At 37.3% G+C, this 13224-nt stretch overlaps 3 protein-coding genes across 3 annotated transcripts; all 3 read left to right on the forward strand.

Moving 5' to 3' along the window:
- The first annotated feature begins 1637 nt into the window (after positions 1–1637).
- Positions 1638–8133, forward strand: LOC7495212 (proline-rich receptor-like protein kinase PERK15). The gene is made up of 8 exons (XM_024585144.2): positions 1638–2071; positions 2734–3174; positions 3430–3801; positions 4909–5121; positions 5796–6173; positions 6843–7086; positions 7167–7314; positions 7449–8133. Exons 1-8 carry the CDS (start codon positions 2041–2043, stop codon positions 7821–7823), a joined length of 2202 nt encoding a protein of 733 aa, XP_024440912.1. The 5' UTR covers positions 1638–2040; the 3' UTR covers positions 7824–8133.
- An 809-nt stretch (positions 8134–8942) lies between these two features.
- LOC7455421 (putative pectinesterase/pectinesterase inhibitor 26) lies at positions 8943–9853 on the forward strand. The gene has a single exon (XM_002320253.4). The coding sequence runs from the start codon at positions 8989–8991 to the stop codon at positions 9712–9714; it is 726 nt and encodes a 241-aa protein (XP_002320289.3). The 5' UTR covers positions 8943–8988; the 3' UTR covers positions 9715–9853.
- Positions 9854–11352: 1499 nt separating this feature from the next.
- Positions 11353–12639, forward strand: LOC112324093 (flocculation protein FLO11). The gene has a single exon (XM_024585028.2). The coding sequence runs from the start codon at positions 11424–11426 to the stop codon at positions 12495–12497; it is 1074 nt and encodes a 357-aa protein (XP_024440796.2). The 5' UTR covers positions 11353–11423; the 3' UTR covers positions 12498–12639.
- Positions 12640–13224: the final 585 nt, after the last annotated feature.

Raw genomic sequence — 13224 nt, forward strand, 5'->3', positions numbered from 1 at the left:
TATTTTAAATATCATAAATTTTAAAACTAATAAAAACTTATATAATTAATAACTTTAAAATCTTAAAATATTAATCAAAGTACAAATTAAACCGAACATTCACGGCTAGAAAAAAAACTTATATTCCTGATTTGTTGGGCTGGTGTGTCGTTTGTCATGTACTCAACGAACGTGTACAGATCTTGCATTGACATGTGGTTTACAAATATATTCTGCCAAAATGCGGAGCCTCGCTTCCGAGCATTCCCAAACCCGCAGACCGTCATTGTCAAAGTCGCAATTTGTATTGGTGGTCAACGTGTTTAATATGAAAAAAAATTAAATTATTTTTTTATATAATTTTGATTAATTAATTTAAAAAATAAGAAAAATACTAAAAAAAAATTACACGCAAGGACTTGTTTTGTTGGTGGTGACTGGTGAGATTTAAATACTCTCGAGATTACTGGTAATTGCAATGGCCACGTGATTAATGACAGTGAAAGAGGTAGATTAGCGGTAAGACGCTTGGAAGCATCTGCTCCCTACGAGTCAAAACTATCTTTAGCCCACTTGTAATCGGGAAATAAAAAATAAAATAGCATAGCATAAAACAAGTTTTTCACACGTACGTAATCGAAATCAAAGGTATAAATTATGTGTTTAGTCCTCGTCCTGAAACCTATTCTGGACCGGCAAGAAAATCTCTCGAAAAAGGAATTTTATTAAAAATTTAAATATAATTGAAATTTAATCGAGAGGAGTTTGGAAAGCATGGTGGAAGAAGCATATATTTGAAACTTGAGTTTGGCAATGTGCTAAGAAAGACAGTTAGAGCCTATTTATTTTTACTTAATTTTTTTTATAATCTTGGATTATTTTAATGTTTTAATATTAAAAATAAAATTTAAAAAATAAAAAATATTTTAATGTATTTTCAAATAAGAATTACTTTAAAAAACAACATTATTAAAATCTCAAATAAAAAATAATTATTTCTATTACTTTTTAAATGAATAATTGTTTCTTCCATACGCAATTCTTTCTATAAATGGGAGACAACCCTAATTTAATTGACGCTTAACTCATCAAACCTTCACCTGATTATTCACTGAAACGGTGTGTTTGACAATTCAATTGAAATCAATTTAACATCAACATGCCGTGTTTCAACTATGAAAGTGGTGTTATTCAAAATAAACTTAGATTTAAAAAATCATTAAATTAATATTTTTTATGTTATTAAATAATTTTGATATATTAATATTAAAATTATAAAAAATATTAAATTTTAATTTAAAAAATATTTACACAAAACTTGCATTATATTATATTATCAAACACACAAACAAGTCCTAGAAAATCTCATTTATACATTTTTTTTTCTAGATTTTCAAATTTAATTCCAACAAATTTTGCCTTCCTGTGGTCATATCATACTAGTCGTGAAACAAATATCCTCTTCTTTTTTAACCGTTAGCTTCCGTCAGCGGCTCTCGTTGGACATTATGAAAAAGTCCGTGCGTGCCCTTCTCCACTTTTTACTTCACTCGACGGACACAGCAAAAGCAAAACGAAGACAAAAAAGAAAAAACGTCTCAAATTTTATATATATATATATATATATATATATATATATATATATATATATATATATAAAGGAAAATATCTAAAAAAAAAAAAAGCTTCTCCAGTACTGTGCTACTGATTACAGAGTGAAAGAAAACAAATCGGTATTCTCCGCCAAAACAGTCATAAAAAGTGTCTGCCGTTTCCCTTCCTTCTGAAGCCTCCAGTTCAATCATCTCTCCTCTTCGAGTTAACTCATTAATGGAGTGTTTTGCTCTGAGTTATGAACGCCGAGTTCCAATTCTTATGATAATATCTCCACCCTTGGAGCCTCCTTCTCTGTTTTTGCCAAATGGTTTTTGCTCATAGTGTTATATGCTTTCCGTCCGTCCGTTTGGGTTCTTTGCTCAATTAGAGTGTGATCTCGCCGTTTATTTGCTTGCAATCTCACAGATCTGACGGGACGGGTGCTCTCAATCAACCGCGTTGGTGATGTCGGTGCTTGCAGTTTCAAATACCACCGGTAATTTTAATTCTTTTTTTTCCCGAACATTAATGCTGCTTTTTTTGCTTTTGCTGAATGAGGAAATTTAGGAAAGAAATTGCACCAGGTGAATGTTAAAACCCTCAAGTACTGCAGTGGTTTTCTTTGATATTTTAGCTTACTCTGCAGATTTTTGGTATTTTTTGTTTTGTTTTGTTCCGTTAGGGGTTTTGGATGCTTAACCAAATTCTGATATTATCGGCACAATATGTTATCATGTTTTACGATGCTTTATTTTGCAATTGAAATAAACAATGAAAAGAAAGTTTCCAATGCTCGATCTCTTTATAGAAGATGTAAAATTTCATTTCTATAAAGTAGGGTTACACTTTATCCAGCGCCACTATTTTTCCCCCCTTGCGTCCCTGGTTGTAACAATATTAGATTTAAAATTTTTAATTTCTTTCTTTCTGTCTTTCTTTTGCTTCGTTTGTTGCATTTGAGATATAACAGAGTAGAGCTTTGGGTTGTTTATTCATTTATTTGTAAAAGTTAGCTGTCAGTGCTGATCGTAGGTCATTGGAAAAGAAGTAGAATTCGATTGAAATTTTAAGGCGCTTAAATTGCATTTATTCTGCTACCAGAGTTTCTGTTATGTTTTCCTGATCTTATTAGATTGGAACTTTGTACGCGCGTTGCAGGATTATCAAGAAGAGTCTGGTATTTGTTTCTGCAGCTTTTCATCAATTCATGTTATGTAATCTCCATCATCAATGCTGATTTAGCTGATCATCAGTTTGAAGGACCTATCTTATCTCCGTCTAGAGTGCCTTCGGATGCACCAGCCATTCCTGATCTACCCCTCCCAGCCAATCTACCATTGTTACATAAACCACGGGAAAAACATTTCTCACCTCATGGTGCACCAACATTTGTGGTACCACCAGCCCATCCTCCTAACTATGGTCCACTGATAACTTCTGGTCACCCCCCTACTAGTTCACGCTTGTCTAAACCATCAATGAAGAAGAATGGATTGGTGCCTCCCAGTGTTGGATTGGTAGATGTTGCTCCTACTCAGTCTGGTGATGGCACAAATCCTACTGGTTTAGCTCAGCCCCCATTATCACCTTCCGTCTCTGGTAAGACAGCTGTGGTTAAGTACCTTTCTTTTCTCCTCTTCTCCTTTTGTTTTCATGCTTCATTTGTAGGAAGAGCAATTTAACCATAGAAGAAAAAGTGTCCAATGTTTTACTTCCTATATAAACTGTCTTATACCAAGAGCTTGATAATGCACTGGATTGCTTGCATAACTTGTAGATAATTCCTACTAAAGAAATCTGTGATTGTGCTGTGACCATAGACATTGGCATTAGAATTGATTTTTCGTTCTGCAGATTGTTGTAAACCAGACATGGTGCTGAAACGAGGAAGTCATGATTGCCACTGTGTGTATCCAATAAAGCTTGATCTTCTCCTTTTGAATGTCTCACAAAATCCCAATTGGAACATGTTTCTAGAAGAACTAGCTTCCCAGCTTGGCATGCGAGTTTCTCAAATTGAGCTGATAAACTTTTATGTACTAAGCCTATCCAGATTAAATATTTCAATGGATATCACTCCTCACACGGGAATCAGTTTCTCTGCCAGTGATGCATCTGCCGTAAACTCTTCACTTACCTTTCATAAGGTTCATTTTGACTCCACTCTTGTGGGTGATTATAAACTCCTGAATCTTACTTGGTTTGAACCTCCAACACCTTCACCAGGTAAATTTTGACACAGCCTCCTCTGTTTCAAGGATGCCAATGTGTTTTTTATATGTAGTGCCATGGTCTTGGCCATCACATATAGCTTTTCTTCACTACATTCATCTTTGGCTTATGTGTATTTCTATGTGTCAGTTGTATGCTTCTTGATAAAATCTGTGTTACCAAAGATAAAAGAGGTGATTATATAAGTTTGGGCAAGAGGAAATCACCTGGCTTACAGGGACATGGCCCATCAGAATCCTACCAAATTGCAAGCAGAGGCCACCTGATTCACTGTACAATACTAGCATGTCTCTGAAAACAATATGGCTTTCTGTTTTCAATCCAAATATAAGGGCACATGGTTCAAATTTATACTGATTTTATTATCAAATCAAACACTCAGAAAAGTTGCTGCGTGTGTGTTGTGATTTGATGTAAATATAGCCTTCCTAGTCAAAATGATGGTAAATAAATAGATAATTGAACAAACTAACGAGAAAAACAATTTAGCCATAAGAGTTGACTATTTTTAAATTTCCACACAAAGAGGATAGAGTCATAGACAGACTTTGTTGGATAGTGCCTTTTTTTGTTAACCTTCAATTTGCTGTGTGATTTCTGTCTCATGTAATGACTTTGTTTGGATTTCAGAATGTGCAATTCTAACATATGTTTCTGCAAATGGTGTGTTGTAGCCACTTTCTACTTTCAATCCAGTAGAACAGCACATGTGTTCAAATTCATACAAATTTTGCATTCAAATCTGGCGGTGGAAAAATCTGCTGCATGTAGTATATGATATGAATTGCTGCCTTTCCTGTCAAAAAGAAAGAAAAATGCACTGTCAAGTGATTATGATAATGTTAGTAAATAATAAATCATTGAATAAAGTAAATAAACAAGACTTAAAATTTAGCCTTCAATTGAGGTTGTCACAGACTTCCTATGAAAGCATGAGAGAGAGAGGGGGGGGGGGGGGGGGCACTGTGTTGGCCTTCAGTTTGCTGTTTGATATTATCTTGTAAAATCTTTGTTTAGGTTCCAAAATATATGGCAGTAAATACCATAGAGATTCTAGTTCTCCATTATGTACATTGAAGTTTCTTTACCTCTTACATACAGCTCCTATTGTTGCTTCATCACCTATGAAGGCACCGGTATATCAATCTTCAACTTCATCAGCAGTTGGTTCTTCAAAGAAAGGCAAACATACAAATTTGATTCTTATTCTGGGTATTGGTGCTGGTATTGTGATTATTGCCATTGTATCTATGCTTATAATTTGTTCGTGTGCATTCCGCAAAGGGAAGCCTAAAGCATCCTCTAAAGAAACTGGTATGTCTTAATATCAAGGACCACTATTTACTGTCACTCCGATTTATTTTTGGAATCTTCCAAAGTGGTAATGTATAATGTCCACACCAAGGAATTTGTGTCATTATCTCTGATTATCATTGCTAGTAGTGAGTCACTCATTGGGACCTGCTAGTAGTGAGTCACTCATTGGGACCTATAAGGTTTTCTCTTGATTGCGAAAAGTTCCTCTCTCAATTTGATCTGTATACGAGGAATGCATGTCAAATGCATGCTTCTCTGCAAAGGACTCTTTCTGTGTTGTATGCAGCCTTAAGCCATTAGGGGTTTAATTTGTGCATTCCAACCATATTACATGGATAGATTTGGGAATGTTAAATAATAACTAGACAAACTTTCATGCTGTTTTTAATGAAGTATTATAGAAAGCAAGGAGAGCCATCTCAGAAGGGAAGTCAAGAAGAGAAGTTTCCTGCTATCCATCAATTTCTTTACACACTTCACCTTACTGAAGAAGTGGGACCAATCTATTGTGCTTTTCATAGAAGCATTTAAGAAAATCTAGGGAACACTGCTCTCATTCATTATGATAATGCTCGCATCTGACTTTTTTAAGTTTTCTTTTGGTTCTTTGTTCATCTATTCTTTCATGTCATCTGGCTTGTTGATTTCAATTTTTTTTTCTCCAAAATCAGTAAAGCCAAGTACCATAGATCCAGCTCCAGCTCCAGCAGCAGGGTCTCTTCCACATCCTTCAAGTACACGGTTTCTAGCCTATGAAGAACTTAAAGTAGCAACAAACAACTTTGAACCTGCAAGCATACTTGGAGAGGGTGGGTTTGGTAGAGTTTTCAAAGGTGTCTTAAGTGATGGCACAGCTGTAGCAATTAAGAGGCTTACTAATGGAGGGCAACAAGGGGATAAAGAATTTTTGGTGGAGGTTGAGATGCTTAGCAGGCTGCATCACCGTAATCTTGTCAAACTTGTGGGCTACTATAGCAGTCGTGACTCTTCACAAAACCTACTGTGCTATGAGCTTGTTCCAAATGGAAGCCTGGAGGCCTGGCTCCATGGTAATTTGATATTTTCTTTCCAATTTCATATCTTTCCAGCATTTTAGTGTTTGATATGATATTTTCTTTCTAATTTGGTTGCATGGAGATGGAATATATGTTAAAAAAAATTAGGCATTATTCATTACCTATTCTGAACATGTCTGGCTCTTTAGTTGAATGTACTGGTTTCAACCTGGGTTAACACTAGTGTGCGAGAGCAAACATCAAGTCCAAGCAGTGAAGTTTTGCACCTGGCTTGTTTTCTTTCTAATGTTGGATGTAAAAATGACTTCACAGCATGAGCACCCACGAGATATGAAATTTAATACACTCTGGATTGTTCCCTCATCTGGTTCCTTTTTCTCTAGAATGTTAACCATCAATAGACCTTTCTTTTTTGGACCCTAAATTGGCCCCGTCAGCTATGCTTCTAAGAAATTGAAATTGATTTTCTTTAGTGTGGTCTGTTTATTAAATTGAACCAAATTTATTAGTTTGTTGAATATCAAGTGGACGAATGATAACAGGTATAAACATTAACAGTTAATGATTGTTTTACTGTGCTTGCATCTGATTTCTGAGAATCTAACAAGTTGGGCTGGTACACACATACCTGAATCCTTGCTACAGTAGTATTGCATTATATTATTCAAAATATTAATGCTGCTCCAAACATGCATGCCTCAGGTCCTCTGGGTGTAAACTGTCCTCTGGATTGGGATACCAGAATGAAGATTGCACTTGATGCTGCAAGAGGACTTGCATACCTACATGAGGATTCACAACCCTGTGTGATCCACAGAGATTTCAAGGCGTCCAATATATTGCTCGAGAACAATTTTCAGGCTAAAGTTGCTGATTTTGGACTTGCCAAACAGGCGCCTGAAGGCAGAGCAAATTATCTGTCTACTCGTGTCATGGGAACATTTGGGTTTGTCTGAGTCTCTCTCTTCTTAATTGTATGTTTTCCCAATTTGATGGGCGTTGAGATGAAATGGTGTTGATTTATAGGTATGTAGCCCCTGAGTATGCTATGACCGGACATCTACTAGTAAAGAGTGATGTTTATAGCTATGGAGTTGTCCTCCTTGAGTTGCTGACTGGAAAGAAGCCTGTTGATATGGCACAGCCATCCGGTCAAGAGAACCTTGTCACTTGGGTTAGTAGGATACTGACCATTTCAACCCATCATTAGAATTCCTGGTTTCATATCTTGATATTTGGCAATATAAAAACATCTAACAGTTATTAAAATTCTGGAGAGGTTAACAAATTCTCTTTAATTGCTTTCAGGCCAGGCCCATTCTGAGAGACAAGGATCGGTTAGAAGAGCTTGTTGATCCAAGGCTTGGAGGAAAATATCCGAAGGAGGATTTTGTACGAGTTTGCACAATTGCAGCAGCTTGTGTGGCCCCTGAGGCAAGCCAGCGACCAACTATGGGTGAAGTGGTACAGTCTCTTAAAATGGTGCAGCGTGTAATGGAATATCAAGATTCCATGTTAGCCTCCAATGCCCGGGCCAACCTGAGACAGTCATCTACTACCTTTGAATCTGATGGGACATCTTCAATGTTCTCATCTGGTCCGTACTCTGGTCTAAGTGCCTTTGATAACGACAACATCTCTCGGACAGCAGTTTTCTCAGAAGATCTTCATGAAGGACGATGAATATCTCAAAGGTAGTCAACTTCGATACTTTACTTAGTTTGAAGCTTTCTTTTGATGTCCCAATACAACAATGTGAGGAATTTGAAAAGTTCAAAGTGGGGGAATATTTATTAGGATTTCTTTTTGGGATAGATTTTGTAGTTGTGATTGGTGGGGAGTTGGGGAGTGGCTGTTTTTTGTGTTGCCTTGTGGATGACCACTGTTAAGTTCTCCTGAAAGCAGTGTGGCTGTTCTCTACATGGCTGATGAAATTTTGTATATATGCCTCGTAGCTTGTTATATTGGATGGCCTTCATGGGTTCTTATTTAATCTTCACCCGTTCTTTTACTAGTTATTTATAACTTACGCATGTAGTTTCACAAACCCATTTATGACTTAGTCCTTCTGTCAATGCCATGTTCTTTTCAGATTTATTGTGATTTTTTTTTTCAAGATATTGAAAAAAGAAGAAAATTAAACGAGATGGAAAATTTTGCTGAGCAAAAAGGTATTTTTTGGAGCAAAAACTAAGTAAATTGAGATGGTAAGTGCTAGTTGAAGAACTATTCTTTTAGCCTGCAAAATTTAAAGTTGCTTCTCTTGTAAACATTTGGAAACTGATTCAGATGTTGAATGAAACAATACATTACAAATACGTATACAGACTTGCACGTAGATAATTAGGATTGATACGCATATATCGTAGTGTCAAGCAAATCACAGATACACTTGATTGTAGTTCAATGAACTGGTTAATGTTAACAAGTCATTTTGTTATCTAAATCCACCCAAAACCAAGAGGACGATAGCTGCAAGGTTTTGCATTGGTTATGGAAAATAAATAGGAACCCTAATTTCTGAGTTGCCTGGACATGGCAAGGAAGAACAAGACAGCATTTAGAGGGGGGAAAAAAGAGAGAAGGATGAGGATGGATAAAGCTCTGCCCTTGACGCTTTACACCTTTGTGAACCTATTCCGGGAAAAACCAAGTTTGGATGCCGTAACTCACCACTAATATATTATACATACAAAAATAGATACACCAAACTTACAGCATAGGCAAAATTTGCTTGGTAATCCTATTTTCTTGGATAACCCAGTCAACCCCTCTAAAGATCCCATAAATATATACTTGCCTGTCCTCATTTTGTCTCTCCATTTCTACTCTTTTCCAAGCGAAGATAATGGAGCTTAACAAGTTCATCCTTCTCCTCCTGTTTTCCTCTCCTCTTCTCTCATTCGTTGCCGAGGCCATTTGTGTCCCTCGTAACGTCAGCAATCCTGAGGCTACAGGGCCTGCCTTCGTCCTAGGACCGGCCTTGTCTTTCCCATCTTCACCGCCCGTTCAGGCCCCATTACCCCCGACAGATCCCTCCCCCTCCCCACAAGCTTCCTCCCCATCACCACCTGTTTCTCCAACAAAATCAATATCGATATTGCCATCACCAGCCAGCAATTATGCACTGACGAAAATATGTGGCTTGACCGATTACCCAGCAGAATGTATTGCCACCATTGCTCCTTACCTAACAGGAAGAACCGATCCCATTTCAGTCCTTAAAATGGGAATGCAAGCTCTCCACAAAAGTTTTGAGGAAGCCACTGCCGTTGCCACAAAACTAAACAAGGATCCCTCTTCATCAGCCGTGGTTAAGGACTCCCTGGACACATGCCTAGAGTCTTTTGATAGCGGAATGTCTGACCTCAATGATGCTTTGATTGCAATTTCCTCCCACGACATTGGCAAACTGAGTACAATGCTTAGTGCCACCATAACATACCCTGACACATGTGAGGAAGCGTTTGCTGAGCGACCAGGACTCGATTCGCCAATGAAGGCGATGGATCGGAAGTTGACTACGTTGGCTAGCATCAACCTGGCAATTTCAGCATCTCTCCACTGGAGTTAAATTAACTGTTTATTGCTGTGTCTCTTACAGCGTTCTTTTGTATAGAGGAATGTTATATTAGCATCGCGAGGAAGCATTAAGATGCTTTCAGCATTTCAAAATAATCCTCTTTGACTGAAAATAGTATTCCTTTGCTCTATATTCTTTGCTGGTCTTATGCATAACATTTCATCATTCATACCGAGAACAAAAGCAATAATTACAGTTCATCAAGAAGGCAACACTTAGATTAGCTAAAAGGGGTGGCTTATCAAGAAGGCAACATAAAATCCTAGCCACCCTGAATTTATTATGCTACCTTCCAATATAAAACAGCAAGAAACCCATTTCCAGGAAGCAATTCAACAAGCGATTTAGACCGAAACCCAGAAAGAAGGCACAGAGACTGTAACTAGTTCATCATAATCAAGCTACAGCTCAAATCAGGAAAAAAATATAGATTTCACGTTCTGATCATATCATTAATAATACCTGAATCCTATTCCATAACCACCTAAGAAGCTTTTGGATTCATTGCTCTTAATTTAATCAGCAAGGAGGTGGTCTGGCATTTTTTTTTAATGAATGTGATCATAGTTTCTTCGATGATTGTAAGAAATTCGCAAAAGCCACAGAGGAAATGGCCATAAAGCAAGATGAACATAAATCACACACGTCGAAGTAGAGATTTTTTTTATTCGCACAAAACCATTCCCTCTTAGCCCCCATTTAAAAATGAGGCTTAAAGAAGCTGGGCAAAAATTTAATTTAATTTTTTGTTTTATGTATTATATTAAAAATAATTTTTTTTTAAAAAAATATTATTTTAATATATTAAAAAAATATATTTTAAAAAGTAACCGCTACCACATTTTCAAATTTTTTTTATATTATTTTCTTCAATCTTATTTTTTAAAATTAGTTTCATTCATTTTAAAAAATTATTTAAACCTAGAAACTGCTAAATAAAATTTAAAATTTAAAATATAATTTATATTATTCTTTTATCCTTTTCAAGTTACTAAACACTTAGAAATTAGGGGATGAGGATTTTATTTACATTTCCATCGTCCACCACTCATTCCGTATAAACAAACGGCCCATTGCTTCCCTTACCAAATATTTTCTGAGACAAACGAAAAGAAAAGGAAAAGAATTGGCGAAAAGATCATTTCATAAAGTCAGTCAAGCAAATCAAGGAAACACCCTGCTTGATGCTTTTCATGACACGGTTCATGTCAACAACTTACCTCTCCAAAAATCGTAGCCACCAGATATCGCTATCTTTTTATCTGAAATCTAACCACAATCTAAGTGGGGATAGCTGCAAGGTTTATGACTTTGTCCACATTAAGAAAATTAGAGGGCCAATTTAAGGCTTGCCAGGACACAGCGATTAGGAAGACCAAGAAATTATTTTAGAGGCAAGCAAAAATAAGGAAAAAGCTCTGCTGTCATCCTAAATGCTCTTCACTCTGTGTAACTATTCCGGGAAAAATCAACCTGGAAATCCTTGACGTGATGACTGTTGAATGCCTAAATGCAAAAAATAGTTGAGCAGACAGCCGGACTTCAAGCATGGCAAAATTTGCATGGTTTTCCTGTTTTCTTGGGTAACCCATTCACCACTCAGAAGATCCCATAAATATACTTAAAACGGTTCTCAATGCCAAGATCAGCTGCCCTCATCGTTCTCTCTCTCCATTTCTTCTCTCCTCCAGAAGAAGAAAATGGAACTCAACAAATCCATCCTCCTCCTCCTCGTTCCCTCCCTTCTCTCATTCTTTTCTGAGGTCATTTGCGACCCTTGCAATGCCGGCAATAGTGCTAGTCCTGATTGCCTAGGACCGGCCTTGTCTTTCGCATCTTCAGAACCTATTGAATCCCCATTGCAATCGCCAGTTTCTTCAACAGAGACAGAATCCTCCCCATTGCCGTCTCCGGTTTCTTCCCCATTGCCATCGCCAGTTTCTTCAACAGAGACAGAATCCTCCCCATTGCCGTCTCCGGTTTCTTCCCCACTGCCATCGCCAGCTTCTTCAACAGAGACAGAATCCTCCCCATTGCCGTCTCCGGTTTCTTCCCCATTGCCATCGCCAGTTTCTTCAACAGAGACAGAATCCTCCCCATTGCCGTCTCCGGTTTCTTCCCCACTGCCATCGCCAGCTTCTTCAACAGAGACAGAATCCTCCCCATTGCCGTCTCCGGTTTCTTCCCCACTGCCACTTTCCTCCTCATCGCCATCTCCAGCTTCTTCAACAGAGACAGAATCCTCCCCATCACCGCCTGATTCTCCAACAAATGCACAACCCTTATTGCCATATTCACCTTCCGTTCACAATGCTGTTTTGAAGAAAATATGCGGTGCGACTAGATTCCAGGCAGAGTGTCTTGCCACCATTGCTCCTTATCAAACTGGCGCAGCCGATCCCATTTCAGTAATTGAAATGGGGATACAAGCTCTCCACAAAGATTTTGAGGAAGCCATAGCCACGGTCACGAAACTAAGCAAGGATACCTCTTTATCAGCCACGATGAGGGACTCTCTTGACATATGCGTAGAGTCTTATGAAGCTGGAATCACTGACCTCAATGATGCTTTGACTGCAATTTCCACTCACGACACGGACAGACTGACTCAAATGCTTGGTGCCATAGCTTCATATCCTGAAACGTGTCAGGACGCCTTTCTTGAGCAAGGTGAAGAATCGCCATTGAAGGACGTTGATCAGAAATTGGATATGCTGGCTAGCATCACCGTGGACATAACTATATTGCTCCCAGGAGTCAAAATAATAGAGTAATCCCATGTTATGGCAAGGAGTCCTGTCATGCATGTTTTGCACAGAGGAATCGCTAGGAAGCATTAACATTTGGACGTTTTACCAGTGTTTCAGAATGTCATCTTTGATTGAAAACTTATAATCCATTGCCCTCTCTGATCTATCTATCCATCTAGTGCTCTTATGCATAAATTTCACTGTTCATACTGATACCCGGACCTTGAAGCATTATCTTTGACCATCCAACTTAAAATAAATTATTTTAGCTCTCTTCAATGAAGCTTCTATATAGCATTATAGCTGGACACAAGCAACAGTTTATTGATAACTAATTAATTTGATTTTTCACTTAGTTTTAGCTTGTGTTTAATTTGGCTGCCGCTAAATTTTCCAATATAAACGTGTTCCTTAATCATTTAAAAACATCAGTAAACACAATTAAGGATACTTTTTTTTTTTTATGAACCATAAGACAATGAGTGTACTAAGAGTACATTCTGTGGCTGTAAACTTAGGTAACAGAGATGAAGTCTTCTATATGCAGCAAAGTACCAACAATAAGTACTGATTTATTTTATTATATTAGCAAGAACTTAAGCACAGAAAGCCAGCTAGGGAATGGACCGAGTAGAACCCGAGAAATCGTGCATTTATTTATTTTTATATTTTAAAAATATTTTTTTTAAAACTAAATTTAACTTCTTACTTTAAATTAATTTGTTTTGATTTTTCATATCAAAAATAATTT

This window comes from Populus trichocarpa, chromosome 14, assembly GCF_000002775.5.
Source record: "Populus trichocarpa isolate Nisqually-1 chromosome 14, P.trichocarpa_v4.1, whole genome shotgun sequence".
Classification (NCBI taxonomy): Eukaryota; Viridiplantae; Streptophyta; class Magnoliopsida; order Malpighiales; family Salicaceae; genus Populus; species Populus trichocarpa.

Bases quoted from the DNA above. Each gene is read 5' to 3' on its own strand.
- LOC7495212 (XM_024585144.2), top strand. From the start codon at position 2,041: ATGTCGGTGCTTGCAGTTTCAAATACCACCG. The intron at 3,802-4,908 runs GTAAATTTTGAC...TCTTACATACAG, and splicing joins ACCTCCAACACCTTCACCAG to CTCCTATTGTTGCTTCATCA. The intron at 7,087-7,166 runs GTTTGTCTGAGT...GTTGATTTATAG, and splicing joins CGTGTCATGGGAACATTTGG to GTATGTAGCCCCTGAGTATG.
- LOC7455421 (XM_002320253.4), top strand. From the start codon at position 8,989: ATGGAGCTTAACAAGTTCATCCTTCTCCTCCTGTTTTCCTCTCCTCTT.
- LOC112324093 (XM_024585028.2), top strand. From the start codon at position 11,424: ATGGAACTCAACAAATCCATCCTCCTCCTCCTCGTTCCCTCCCTTCTC.